At 41.4% G+C, this 15,626-nt stretch overlaps 1 protein-coding gene across 2 annotated transcripts in view; it reads right to left on the bottom strand.

The window, feature by feature from the left end:
* Nucleotides 1–15,369, bottom strand: part of arid1ab (AT rich interactive domain 1Ab (SWI-like)) — a 53,859-nt gene extending 38,490 nt beyond the window's left edge. Inside the window, exon 1 of one of the 2 annotated variants that reach the window (XM_031741717.2) lies at nucleotides 14,063–15,369. In XM_031741717.2, coding sequence (XP_031597577.1) covers nucleotides 14,063–14,959 — 897 coding nt within the window. In that variant the 5' untranslated portion in view covers nucleotides 14,960–15,369. The remainder of the gene's footprint in view (nucleotides 1–14,062) is intronic. The other variant, XM_031741718.2, reaches the window with a different exon arrangement.
* Between the last annotated feature and the right edge of the window lie 257 nt (nucleotides 15,370–15,626).

The raw sequence follows: 15,626 nt of genomic DNA, 5'->3' as shown, positions 1-15,626 counted from the left end.
CAGCCACATGGCCTTGACTCGGCACACACACACACCACTGTTCTGCGTTAAAGCCCTTGGACATGCAAACACACTACAGCAACAACACATGCTGGCTACGGCCCCCCTCAGACGGTGGCTACGTCATACACGTCACATCCATAAAGACAGAGGATATCCTGCTCTTTATCACCAATGTCAAGTCAGACGCCAAGATTTGTTTCTATGGGTCCGTCAGGTGAACCTGCACAGCAAAAACTGACCCCACGTTAATGCAGGCACTCACGTTCACAGTGGGAGCTGCCCAGTGTGACCCGACTTCACCGTTTAAGCTCCGAACTATCGCTGCACAAGTGAAGGGTTAAGCACTTTCCTCCACAGTAAGCGACAGTGTCCTCATCCACTTTCTCTAGTGACATTTTTACAGCTGTATGAGGAGTCATGCTGGTAACACTTCCCTTTAAACTCACATACAGCAGACAGAGGGCCAAGAATCTAGGCTGAGTATTAAACCTCTCGTCTTTATTTATTTAAATGGTTTAGCAGCAAAAATTGCCGTTACATCTATTATTAGATTTTGATCCATTTACACCTGTAGAGATTATTTTATTCTCAATTCATCTACTCATATGTTTATGGGTGTCTTCAATGTGGAAATAATGCTTAAATTAACTATTCCCACATCTGGAACATGTATAGTTTTTGGAGGTAGTCATCCTATCTTTTATGCAAGGGAAAAAACACAAAATCATCATAAAATATACCTAAACACACATACATACATATATATACACATATATACGTGTATACACATATATACGTGTATACACATATATACGTGTATACATATACATATATACACATATATACATACATATATATACATATACATATATATATATATATATATATATATATATATATATATATATATATATATATATATATATATATATATATATATATATATATATATATATATATATATATATATATATATATATATATATATATATATATATATATATATATATATATATATATATATATATATATATATATATATATATATATATATATATATATATATATATATATATATATATATATACACACACACACATATACATACACACATACATATATATACACACACATATATATATATATATATATACCATACCGCATATTTCATTTACTCACATCCAAATAAATTTGATGACTCGTTTTAGAATTTCTAGCCTTCATCGCTCCCAGAGAACACCACTGTTACACGTAAGCAATCCTGTCGCTGGCTAAGCTGCTTGTAGCTGTCCTTGACTGCATTCATTGGCTCCCTGTTACATTCAGAATCAAATTTAAAGTCATTGTAAATCATCCCAATAGAGCACTTCACTCTCAGACTGTTGGATTATTTGTGGTTCCTTAAAAGTCGAATGGGAGGCAGAGCTTTCAGCTTTCAGGCCCCTCCTCTGTGGAACCAGCTCCCAGTTTAGATTTAGGAGACAGACACTCTGCACTTTTAAGATTAGACTTAAAATAGTACCAAACTTGGAGAGCTGGATTTAAAATTCTTTCACCTAAAGATTATTTGGAACATAATTTAGCTAGCTGTGATTTTAACCCATTTCCATTCCTACTCTTTATATATATCCTAATTACATTAGACTGTAATATGAACTGATCTTGATGTTGTCCATGTTTTGACATCATTTAGCGTTTATTAAGCTAAGGCTATAGTGATTAGTATAAAGAAAATGTATATTCCTCAACGTAACATATCAGGAAACGCAACATCCTGAAACCAGAACTCAGGTCTCACGTCAGCACAGCACAGACATTTTTTTCAAGTCACATGAAAACACAACAGAAGCTTTATGCCAAAAAATAAAAAGTTGCACTACAGCAATGACCAATCATACTGATTCATTTAAATAAATGATGACCAAGACCTGCCCCAGGCTGTAATGTTAGTACCATTTGGATATCAGTATCTAAGGGCTAATTACATTTTGGGAAACCTTATTAAAAATTCTTATTACCTTAATAATTCATAACATTATTTAAATCAAATTAAAAGACAACTTTTAAAATTTTCCTGGGGGTGTTAAAAACTGTGCGATCATTATAATAACTGAACCGAGTGCCAAACACAGCACAGTCCCAGCTCCAGCGTAGTAAACAATTGAGAGTGCTTGTTCAGAAGAGCTTAAGTAAAGCTTAAGCAAAGCCTACCAATGTGTCCAAATAGTTGTGGAAAAATCTATACCTGTGAGCTACAGTAAGCAAGCTAAGAAGGAGGGGCACATTCTCAATTAAACAATTAAGTCTTAGCTTTCCAAATGCATCAACCTCTACTTGGTGCTGACCGCTGCATGACTCTGAATAAAAGCAAGCACGAGGATTGGGCTGGGTAGAGGGGGCGGCAGCCGGCGCCTGCTGGTGCTATCATCCGTACTGAGCAGAGGCAACAGCACCCTACACACCCAGATGTTCACCCAGCTGTTCCAAAGAATTCAAAAGCTGTTCTGGGAGGAGAGAAAGAAGGGAACTCGTGCACTCGGATGACAAAATCTGCTTTCACATCTCCGGGAGATGAAGGAAGAAGTGAAGCCCTTCCAGGGCTATTTAAAGCTTAGAAGAACAACAGAGGCGACAACAAAAAAGTAGGAGTTAGGAAAAAACACAAGGCGCTGCTCTTGCATGAATTAGGGTTGGGTTAAAAGGAGTAAAGGAAAACACTGCTGCTCAAAAGGGACCCTTTGCATTCCTGGGCACTTTTATTTCCAATGACAAGCAGCCAAAGGTAGATGTCGCATATATTACAGGTATTCCTGGGTCTGTTAAATAAGGTTTGATAGCAGAACATTTGTAAAACCTTAAAGACTAGTCGGTTCTTTCTTTAGCTTCCACTTTACTCTGACATTTATCACACAGGGAGAAATAAACCGTGGCGGCAGCACAGACAGCAGTGTCTGCACATGCTGCTAGCTCAGTTAATGGCAATGTAGTTTGACAAAAACAACTTAACTGGAGCTCGACTTTGTAGCTTTTGAACTTTCAATTGCATTTGGGGAACAAATACTCAGATAATGACAGCTAAATTGCTCGTCATCCCACCAGATCATGAACTCAGACAACTCAATCTTCCAAAAAAAAATAGGAGATATGGTAACAGGTTAACCTTAAATTTATTTTTTCAAACTACTTCTCCCAAGATCAAGATCAAGTGAGGTAAGGATAGATGTCCCCTATGAGCAAGCATGGCAATGGTGGGGAGAAAGAACTCCTCTTTAACAGGAAGAGACAACTGGCAGAACCAGGCTCATGGAGGGTCATCCATCTTCTATGACTGTTTGAGAAATGAGGAGAAAGTCCAGAAATAAAAAGAACAGTACAAGTGCATTTTGAAGGAAAACTTGTTCATATCCGATTTAAACATCCACACTCGAGATGGAAAGAAAAGCTCAAGAGATATGGTTTAAAAACAGGTATAATTTGACATATTTCCAAGCAGCCTCATCAAGAAGACCTATGAATATGGTGTGAGTGTCAAACTGATGAGTTCATAAAGTTAAAAAACCAGTAGGCACCACTCACACTCCAGTCATGTGCTATTAAAGACAACGGAATCTGAAACACCTGGCATTCGGACAGTATGTGTAGACAAGGCAGGTCAAAAGTACAGCAAGGTTGTCGGCAGTTTTATTAATGTTAAAAGGCTTTGAATACTTTAATGACTTCCAGTTTCTTTGTCTCAAACTGGTTTGTGGTTAGATTGCAGAAATATGATCTGTTGCTAAAACAATTTTTAGACATTTTTTATGCTAAAATATATATGTTAATACACCGTGAAATTTGAAGCTAATATGTGTCAAATACAGGAGCTTAATCATGTTTCTGTTAAATGAATACAGCTGGGGTGTTACGTTAAAGCCCAAACTTGGCACTGGGTTTCCTGTGATTGCACTTATCCTGTTACCAAAAAAAAGCATCAATTCATTAAGTCCAAGACTAAACAAAACATGCTAACGACGTGTCCGTTAAAAGTCATTGGCCAATGTGTGTCTGCCATTCTGCTGCGACTGCTTTCAAAGAACTAAAACCATGACAGTGAATAAGCTGAGCTTTCCATAGTAGGACTTCACTAACCATTGCATGACCAAAGGTAGTTAGAATTGTACAGAATCGTGATTCTGCACAGCTGACCAAAATGTTACTTGATCATGACTTTAAAAATAAGAAGCTCAACTCATCAGAACCAACAGGACTGTGGCGACTGGCACATGTGAGCGACTGTTTACTGATGATTAACAACATAGCTGTGAGGTGCTAACTGGTTCCCACACTGTACTGATAGACTCAGAGTGTGTGTGTGTGTGTGTGTGTGTGTGTGTGTGTGTGTGTGTGTGTGTGTGTGTGTGTGTGGATCTCCAATTAGGTAGATCAGAAAATCTTTCTGTTACCACCCAGTACAAAAAAAGCGTAGGAAAACTCCCTGGCCTGTCAGTGCAATGTTAAGGTTTGGTGGTACAAGAGAGTGAACACTGGCTGTGACTCCCAGCTGTCAACCTGTCAGGCCAAACATATATTTCCAGGTGACAGCAGCTGTGTCCCAGGAGTGAGACAAGGTGAGGAGAGTTTGGATGGGAGATCAGCAGGGCTGAGAGCAAGCCAGTGGAAAGAGTGCAGTGTGTGGTGAGAAACAGCAGGCAGCAAACCAGATGTTCAACATGCAACAGTGGCACAATAGAAAGTAATACATGTATATTGCACCTTTGTTGAAGAACTTATCAACAGACTGTTAAACAGAACAAAAGGCATTTTGAAAATACATTTTTACTTTCAAATCAGGTTTAAAAAAAAAAGCAGAATACTGAACTAATTTAAACTACACTAAGCCCACCTTCACAGTGAAACATAGCAAAAACATTTCTTAAATTATAACCTGTGAAACAATTTGAAACTTAATGACACATTAACAATTACACAGCAGCCCTTAGAATATTGTTAAAATGTAGTTACAGTGGACACTCATCCTGTAAAGCACACCGGTGTGGCTTGTTGAGTACAGTTCAAGAGTGGCTCTGGCGCTCTGGTCACACGAACACTTTACCGGGAACGCTCATGGAAGAAAAAGTGGTCTCTGCTCTCCTCTTCTGCTCAGAGATAAGCCACTCGATGGGTTAGCGGGCACAGCAACTCCTCCAATGCTCTGTCAGCATTGGAGGCAAGACGGTTACATCACGTTGCCGAGGCTCAGCAGGCGCTGCCGAGAAGGATGCTTATTCAGGCTGACCATTGGAACCCTGGACGACCCATTACGATAAGTGTGTCACTCACTAGTATGCCAAAAATACCCTGGCTGCTGAATGAGGCGAAGCCACTTAAGGACCTGGCTGGGTCACTGGCTGCCTCATGGTTAGAGTCACAACTCTGATGCTGACGTCAGACACTCTGTCAACATAAGGAAAACATGCCTGGTCATAATCTGAATCACAGACGGGTCATTTTAATGAAATAAAAGGGGTTTTGTACTTTACAGCAGAGCTTTATAGTCTTAAAATAATCTAAACACATACATAAATAAAGCTAGACAGCTGTAAAATTTAAAAAAAACTGTTCTCAATACATGTCAAAACAAATGAGAGAGAGTAAAGTGGAGTGGTGAGACCGTTGGGGTTGTTAATTTGCACTCTCCTGTGGGTAGAATCGCCTCTCACATACACGCTCATGCAAATGTCCAGGTAGAGAGAGAAATATGCCAACACCCGTTACTGTTCTTTCTACAGCCATGCCACCACAGGTATCACCAAAGCAGCGCAATCTTAGCAGCAGCCTGGCACATCAGAAATCACCCACTACACAAGGCAGAAACAACACTGCTAGTAAAGTGCTTCTTTTGCTTGTCCCTGTGCAGCTTTGCACCTGCTGAGCACTGGTTGCTCATCTATGTGCCCAACAAACCATCAACCAAACAGGCTGCTGATACCTGGTACATTACTGTACAGGAACCAACCGTGACACTGAACTGGAACGTGGCCTGTTTTTATTGTAAAAGTGTATGATATTTATTTTATGTCAAGCAACAACAAGTACCTTACTTTTAATAGCATCATTTTGAACTTTAAACAGAGTCCAAGTCAGACTCCAGCAGTAAGAACTGTTCTGATGTCACTTTCTGCTAAGGTTGTTGCTACTGATTATGTGCACTGTCAATTAAACTGTTAAGTAGATTACTTTATAATCTCTAGTGTCAAAGAGCAGTAAAGCTTGCCTCTTACATTTCCAGACACAAAAGTGACATTTAAGTTTTATCTCACCGACAGTCCAGAGGGGATTCACTTCAAGGCTGCCAACTAATCAGTTATTTCCTCTATCAGACACTTCATCTTTTCATCTATAAACTCTTAAGAACTGTCAAACATAGCCACTTTTTCATAGTCCAAAACCCAAAGATTCTAGTTGTTAACATGAAAGACTAAGACTGTGAACAAACAGAAATGTGGAACCAGTTGCTTAAAAAATACTTTATCTAGCAGTACTGTGTGCATGTCAAAGTATCCAGCAGAGACTCGCTGAAAATATACTTACACATTACAATTACAAAGCAGTTACACAGTCTGCAACATATACTCCCTCTGATCAGTTATTGATTTGAGAATGAGCAATATGCCCTCTGTTTGTTTGCTTGTTTTCACCAAAGACTCAGATCAGATCTCCTTTCCTTCGCTTGGAGTTATTTCAGATCTTATTTTGGTCAAAGATAGATTAAGCTTAGTCTGCATTTTTTGAAGTGCACAAAGACAGAGTGCGAAAGAAACACCCAGTGCTACCTAGAATTCTGGAGGTTTGCTAACAAGTTCTTTTCCAAGACTGCTTTACAATATATTGATCTTTGTCAAAGTGATAAAGGTCCACCAACCTATAAAAGTTAACAAATTGTTGTTGTTTTTTTTTTTTTGGGGGGGGGTTGTTTTTTAAACTTACTATAAACTGAAATTTCTATATAACAAAGGATACTTTTAGCAAGACTGAAAGTCAGAATCACACAAAATTAGAAACTGCAGGTCACACAATTAAAAACAAAAACAAAAAATGACTCTACTAACATCTGAAAAGTTCAACCAACTGTATTTGTGGAAAAAAAAGATAAATGATCATTAATTAGAATAGTTAATACTACTTTCTATCAACTAACCTGTTTGTTAAAGGCAGAAAATCTTTTTTTCCTCAGATATTTGCTTCTGATGTTGTAGCTTTTTATTATCTCACTGTTACACATTTCTTTTCTATCAATTACTAACAGAATGTTTTCCCCTCAAACATGGGGCTTTCACAGGATTCGTCATCTCCACAGCTTTGCTTTTATTTGCAACAACCAAAAAAACCCCCCAAAAAACTGTGAATATCACATTAGGCAAAACAGAAAGCGAGGTAATGACCAGCGGGCACAACTGCAACTACAGCTCACATCACAGACGAGTTCCACAAAGGAAATAAAGGTAGAAAAATCAGCAGCGTCTTGTGCCCTTATATTCCTTTTTCCCCGGTTTATAGATGAGCCATTGGCTTTTTTTCCCCCTTTGCGGAGATCAAAGGTGAGAGCTGCATGAAAGCTGGGAGGAAGCATCATTCTCTACCACAGAGTATCAACAACTGCACCCATTTAAAGGTTAACCACTTTATTCCATAAAAACACACACACCATACGTCATGTAAATGAAGTCTGTAGTCCCGCACAGGCCCAGAGAAGGATATTACTATGCTAATCCGAAGCATTTTTAGAAGGTAAATGTCAAAAGAAATGAATTACCTTTACATTCCAGCATGCCCTGATGCAATAGCCCAAGCCTGACATTTGTCCACGAGGAGCTTGTTTTTCCCAGTGTATTTTCAATTGCAACACAGAGGATACAATTATTCAGATCAAGTCATTTCCACCATGACAGTGTCTGTATTAACCTTTTGAGTCATTAAACCAAAGACTCCCAACACAAACTGTTTTAGAGACAACTTGAAATCAATAAAGTTTGGGAGATGCCGGTGGAACAGCAAGGAGCTGAGAAAAAAAAAACAAAAAAACACTGAGCTGGACCACACAGCTGTGTGCTGTGGCTGAGAGAAAAAAAAAAAAAGAGCGATGTTAGTAAAGAAAGACGGATGGCTGGTGACACGTGGAGTAAGAGCAGGTCAGAGGCTCCTGAGGCAGTGGCAGACACACAAATACACAACAACCACGTAACTGCTGCACTTTACACAAAAATACACACAGCTGTCAGGGGCAGACGAAGATCATTCACAAAACACCACCACCCCCTCCCCCGGGTATCACTGACACCATTTCTCCCTCATACACACACACACACACACACTATTCAGTCTCTCTCTCACACACACACATGCACACAAATACAGTTGCCAGGAGGCAGCATGCTGTCCATGAGGCCTGTGGAGAATCATTACTCAGCAGAGCAGACTAAAGAGCCGAGAGTGAACTTCCTTTTCGAATGCTCAGTGTTCCTCTTCTCCACGGCACCAAGCCCTATTAAACAGGGGTCCAAACAGTAGTGGGAAGTTGCGCTGTGTGTTTTCTTAGAACTGGGAGTTGTGTTTAGTGAACAGGAACAAAACAGAAACTGCTGGCCCAGCTGTCAAAGACCAGCATTAGGCTCTCAAGCGACTGAATAACGGTAGATAGTGTGCTATACAGTTATGTGTATAAACAGTCTGTATCTCAGTGGTGGTACTCCTGTCAATGACTAAACTGAGGCAACTATGCACACTTATTTTTAGGAGAGATAATTTTCCACAAATTCAAGAGGCTGGACCCAAAAAAGCTGGCATAAACTGAAATTAAACTAGTCATTGACACTATGGAAATATTCTCTTCTCTTCACTTATCTTCTAATTCAATTTTTAAGTGGAAAAAATAAACTAACAAAATAACTTTTTTCTAATTTTCTCAGCAGCAAACAATGTCATTACAAATTCCCACGCTCTCAAACAGTACATACAATAAAAATAATAACAATAAATCCAAGTTAATCTACAACTTTGTTTATTGTGCTTTGTCATTATTGGTTAATTAAATAAACTAATAAATGTGTAACTGTGGCCTTACTCGTGCAAAAGGGAAAGTTTTTGAACATCTCTGGTGATGGTGGTGGTGGTGGGAGGTGGGGGACACACCTGGCGTTACACCATTCAAAAAACAAAAAACAAAAAAACAAACCCCACTACAATCCACTTCAGAGTATTTGTTTGTGCGCAAGGTGTTATGGGAACCCATAATATGAGCCCTTATCCACCATTCAATTAACGCATTAATTCATCTTGAGCAGGTGGCCCAAGGCAGGTGAGTGGCTTGTTTAAAAAAAACACAACAACAACAACAAAAAAAACCCAACAGCTGCTGAATTATTACCAGAGCCACCAATTAAAAGGCTGATCGTGCCACTGCTAATGACAGAAAAGCTGAAGCCTTTAATAAACTCTGCTGAAATGTAGCCGGCAGCACTTAGCATGAACAGCTCTTCAGCAGTGGGTAGCCTGTGAAAAACTGACCTGAACTTTGGTCTACCGGCTGCCACATCAAACTCTGCAGTCAGACATCAAACATACAATCTCCCTGACTAAACATAACAAGTATGTAGCAGTGGCCTCACGTGACATCCCTTTGCTATGATTTGAAAACAGTCTGGGTCCCACACGTGTTTATTTGCCCTTAGTGAAAGGTCCTGTCCTCCACACACCATGTCTTAGATCATATCCATTAAGGTAATGTGTTCTCTGCACCTGGACCACTGACATCAAGACAAACTCTTGTAGAGTTAAAGTTACTGTGAGTCTGCTCAATTCAGTTACACTAATGAGAGTTTGTCAAAGCCCTTTTCCCTTCTGCTAAAATACAGTCATTGCTACCTTTACATTTGCTTAACAACCAAAAAATGTTCAATTATCCTCCAGCTTTCCAGCAAAACCTGGGATTCTTTTGCAAGGAATTGCTCTGAAGGCTCATTAGCCCACTGAAAAAGCATCCACAGATGTAAATCCAATGAAGGAAAGGTATTGGATTAGACATCAGTCTTCCTGTGGAAGAAATTGAGAAAATACAAGGCTACAAGGACATAAAAGCAAACAAAGCTAATGCATTCTCAAGCTAAATCATTCTATTAACAAATTATAGCTCATCTTAACTTCTGTTTGCATATTTTCATGATAATTCACTGCTTTCACTGAGGGTGACTGCTTCAATAGAATACATAGCAATCCATGTGCAGTATTTTTTAAACCCATCTTAGAGTTTGACACCCTCTAGGAATTAATTAAAGCATTTCACATACACTTAGCTGTAGAGGCACATAACAGTATCTTATTTTAAAAGTTCACCTACTGCTAACCAGCAAGCACTGACCAGTACCATTTCCTGGCTGGACAGTTTGCTATTGTCACTGCTATTTAGCTGTCTATTTAGTGCAGTTTCTCAAGTACACCATCTTAGACTGCAGCTGGAAGTTGATTTTGGTATTCCAGCACAGTTCTCCACCTGCATCACAGGTTCACACTAAAGTGACCGGCCAGCATTCAACACACCTCCAGAGCAGACTTACTGGAGAGGCAGCTGAGCATATCAGCCAGTGTTTCCCTCGACTGCAGATTGCAAAGCAAGGACTACTGATGCTGTCTTAGTGGGCTAAGCGTAGTGGGACATGAACCAGTTCTCCACCAACTCCAGGGTCTGGTTAGAGCTGCCCTCTAGCTCATGGTGGCTCTATAGAGCAAAACAAGAACTACCGCTGGTGTGGTTTAAGACTATGGAGTTCTGTCAAACTACAGGATGTGACACTGCAAACAGCAGACCAACATCGAGGACCACCACAGCAGCCACCTAACCACCCTACCCAAGGGTGACTCTGGTCACTACCATCAAAAAGAATGGATAAAGTAATAAAAGGATACACTAGGGCACCCTATATTTGGGCAACTTGCCCAAGTATAGTCTATGTGTGGGAAAGACTGCAATAACAAGGTACTTGGCAATTAAAATATTTACAGCTGAGGACCTTCTATAGTCTATTTAATAATTAATTAAAGCTCCCCCACAAATATCATTTGAATCAGTTAAAGATGTTGTGCTAACACAATCTATCACCAGCCACAAACATAGCAACAAATTCCAAGAAAGGTGGCAGGGCATTTCTTTGACACAATCAGATATAATAGAAAATATAAAAAGGGTTATTTGAAGTTCATAGCTCTCAATCTGACACCCTGAGTACTACGCAAACCTGATGAATGCTCAGTTTAGAAATGAAAGAAATGCCATTTAGACACACTGACACTTAGAAAAATGTGCAAGGTTTTCTAAAATATATTCAACTGAAAAGAAATAAAATGAGATGGGATTCAGATGTGCGCTATTTAATATACATGCAATGTCAGGAACGTAATCTGCATGTATCTAACTGCCAACATCCAATATTTATGCAAGTGATGTAAATATGGCAACTCTACAGCAATAAAGGCTGGACCCTGCTCAAATTGAACTCATCCACCCTGACAGCAGCAATCCCAGTTTCCCTAAATTTAAAGCCATCCCCGGGCACAGACACTATTCCACATGCTGGAGGTGACAAACTGAAAGTAAAAAGGAGCATCCTAACTTTCCTGGAAACAGCAGCGAGGGGCACTCTGGAGAAAGATGGGCGCACTCAGCGCGACACCCCTCATCCTTCCTGGAATATGTAGGGGTTTTTTTGTATAAAGCGATGGCGATAAGCAAACACAGCCCGTGTCCAATTGCCGCGGAATATCTGGGTGTTTGCTCTAAAACACACTGAACCGAGCACTTCTGCCGCCACTCTACAACTGTGCACCATCCGGCTCTAAGTGCCGGCAATTTAACTTGTTGTGGATGCAGCGAAAGTGGCAATCAAAATGTGTGAAAAGCTGTCGCCTTAAAAGTTTAAAGCAACAAGTGGTGGGTTCACCTCTCTGGATGAAAAGTCTGATGAAACATCTTTTGGTTGGAAATAAAGTCCTAAAAAACAGCCCATCTATCACGTTTCATTTACAAAAGCCACATGCAAAATGTTTTGATAAAACGGACACTGAAAGTAAATGAGAATACAGAAGAGATATAAAAATGTTTTTAAGCAAATGTCAAATAAAGAGTTGAATTTTATGCCTCCCGCAATCCTGTATGTACACAGATAAAGCATCCTTCTGTGGCCTATATATGTTTAATTAATTAAGCCAAAACCCACAAAATATTCTCAAATGCATCCATACTCTAACTACTCTATCTATGACACATAGCTGTAGCATAAAACACTACACAAGGGGCCGTTATCTCTTAAGAGAAAGATGTAGGTAAGCACTGTTGACATACTCTGCCTGTGGAAGTAAATTAGGCTACCTGCCGGGAAGAAGAAGAAGGAGGAAAAAAAAAGCTGTGACACTTGGCTGACACCTTGCTTGCTTGTAAACACAACTGCAGCCAGTCAGGCTCCATCACGTGGCCACAAGACTTTCAGGGCCACACCAGTCTCCTCAACTCCTGATCTGGAAACAGCACAGAACACAGTTGTAGGAGAGGGGCTATATGACCACACCTACTCTCTCTGCTGTTCTGGAGTCAGTTGACTTGAAGGAGCAGTGCACGCTGTGTACCCCCCTCCCCCCACAAGCAAAAATGGGAAAAAAATGAAGAAAAACCCCCCAAACTTTACATGTGAGGTCAATAACAGCAAAGCCATGACTGAGCACGTGCCAGCGTTAATCACACAAATAAAAACAACGGTAAATCCACATCACTACATCATCATGCAAATTACTGCAGTGGGAGGAACTGAGCAAACTGTATTCTCAAAATGCTTCCACAAATAAAATGCAACCAAATCATAGGTTAGCATCTACAGATAAATAAATAGTCTTTGTGTTTTAGATTTCTGTTGATATCACTAGAATAATAAATATGTTTTTACTAATCTTTTTAATTACACGACCATATAGCTGCATTCAAAATCGCTCAAAATGATAATAAATACAACAAAAAATCAAAAAAAGAGAGGCAGGGACTATGTTTTCTACGCAGTGGAGGAACACTGGGCAGAGGGGGCTGTTTTTCTGCAGCCTTCCATTAGATGCAATTATAAATGGCCGAGAGCAGAGGGATGGGGGAGCCAATCAGATCTCGGCTCGCATGTCAACCTAAGACCAACTGTCTCCTGGCTCTGACAGCAGGATTTTACCTCCATAATTCAAATCCCAAAGCAAAGGCAATCTGCACTTTGCCAACTCTGAGCGCCGGGGCCGTGTTTACAGGCGGCACATGGAGGAAAGAGGCAGAGAAAAAAAGACAGCGAACCGAGTCGAACCGATCCCGCAATGAATGAAAACCCTCAAGTCGAGACGAATCAATCGCGGTCACAATCACACTTTGATCCGAGTAAACACTTTATCGGGATGGAATTGTTGCCATTCACCCGACTCTGAGACACATCTCTACTCCGGCCTGCAGCGGCTTTTTAACAGACACAGCGCTCTTTTTCTTAATGATTATGCAAATGTTATTTAACGGCTATCGCTGTCGTTTGCATCTTGTTTATCGCCTCGACAGCCACTGACACAACTTTTGATAGCACCGGAGGGAGCTCAGCACCGAAAAGAACCGGACTCGCTGCGGATTCTCGCACAAATGACAGCGGTTACAGCACTGACAGCGAGGCTAGAGCAATACCGCGAACAAATATCACCTCATCTCCCTGCACACACGCACACACTTTCTCCCCGCTAACTCTTGCTCTACTTAGTCAAACTCTTGCCCTGTACCAAGCAGGGACACACACCGATACCCACGTCTGGGAAAGTTGTTTCTGACGGAATATGCGGCTTCTTTCTCTGTCTAAACACTATTGCAGGGGTGGTATTGGGAGAGAGAGAGAGGCAGCCATTTTAGAGCTCTTGCTACATAGACAATGGCTGGTCCAATGCAATATTCAACTCTACAGTGCTTTTTCTCAGCGACTGAGAGACTTTAAGTCAGCCAAAGTGTGTCAGTGCAGTGAGTGAAGTTTACCTGATTTCTGTTTGGAGGTTGTCCAGTGTTTCCCGGGCTCATGGGAGGCGGATGGTGGGTCCTTTGTTGCCAAGCCGGATGGACCCCACCATACTGACTGCTGCCCATATCCCCTGGTCCCTTGTTGGCCCCCTCCTGATTGTTATAGTCTCCTTGGGGATAATTCGGGTAGCTCCTGGTAGGGCTGGGGGATGTCAAAAGCTGATTTAAAGTTGGCGTAGACGTAGGTTGTTGGTTTCCCATGTTATATCTCTGATTATTATAAGAGGCAGCCATAGCTGTGGTTCCTCCTGCTGGCTGTTGCTTGCCTGGCTGCCCCCCAGCCGGAGGCTGGTTGTTACGCGGGGAATTCATGGCCCCGTATCCCGGGCCCTGGTAAGAAGTCCTGTTCTGGAACGGGCTGTAGTTGTTGTAATGGTTGGGGTAGCCGTGTTCGTGTGAATTAGGGGGGTAAGAGTCCATCATGCCCGGCCCCGATGCAGCTGCCATGCCAGGGCTTTGTTGTCCGCCATGTTGATGAAAAGGGGCCCGGGTGTAGTGCTGGTTGTAACCGTAAGGAGGTGGAGGAAAGGGGCCCGGGTGGTGGTGTCCCATCCCGGGATGGTTATTCCCTTCGGGCCCGCCTGTATCATTCTGATTACTGCTATTATTATTTACCCTGGGTAAATTCCCGTTGCCGTTCTTCATGTCAGGATCCCCTCCTCCCCCAGCATTTCCAGCATCGGTCCCGTCCTGCAGCTCCTTCTGCCCAGGAGATCCGCCGTCAGGTCCCGGTTCCTTATTTTCATGCTGTTTCTCTCCCGGTACCGACTCCTCCTGTGTGTCCCGATCCGGCTTTTTTAGTTCGGATGGCGGGCTAGTGTTGAGAGTGGCGACGCTAGCGACCTGAGCGGCCATGATATCCCTCTCTCTCTCTCCCCCACTCTTTCTCTGCCTCTCTCTCAGCACGGCGACTCACACACAATCAAACTTCGAATAACCATTGAATATAAATACAAGTATATTTATAACAACGTACCCGTTGTCCCGGTTCATTCCCCCCTTTTCCCTCCGCCCGGACCGGTATCCGGTAATCCACCGCGACTCCGTTTAAAGTTAAAACAGAGAGGGGAAAGTTTGTGAAAGAAAAAATGTATAAATACAGAGCCAGGGAAGTGAATTTAACCGACACAAGTGAGTGTGTGTGTGTTGGAGGGGGGCCTTCTGTTACAGAACGAGAGCGCGAGCTAGAAATCAACCAAACCAGCACGAGGCTCCGCGAGATACAGCCATCTTACCGACATGTCGCGAGAAAATAAAAACCCGGAGCGGAATCTACAGCAACTGGATTCGGACTGCTTGTTCCCTGTTGTTTATACACAAGGAGAGCCGTTATTGAAGGTCTAATACGCTTTGAACTGAGCGCATACATAAAACCGTCGACGTATTCGAGAAGCGGTGTTTGATAGCATAAAGTGCCGGCCGTACAGAGGATAATTAAATGACGCAAATTAATAAAAAGCTAATGTCTCCTGGAGAGATGTTTATTTAGAAAATAAGTTACACTATTTCTCTGTGCGTCTTT

The sequence above is a fragment of the Oreochromis aureus genome, linkage group 22, assembly GCF_013358895.1.
Source record: "Oreochromis aureus strain Israel breed Guangdong linkage group 22, ZZ_aureus, whole genome shotgun sequence".
Taxonomy (NCBI): domain Eukaryota; kingdom Metazoa; phylum Chordata; class Actinopteri; order Cichliformes; family Cichlidae; genus Oreochromis; species Oreochromis aureus.
This window is presented reverse-complemented; position numbering and strand designations above follow the sequence as displayed.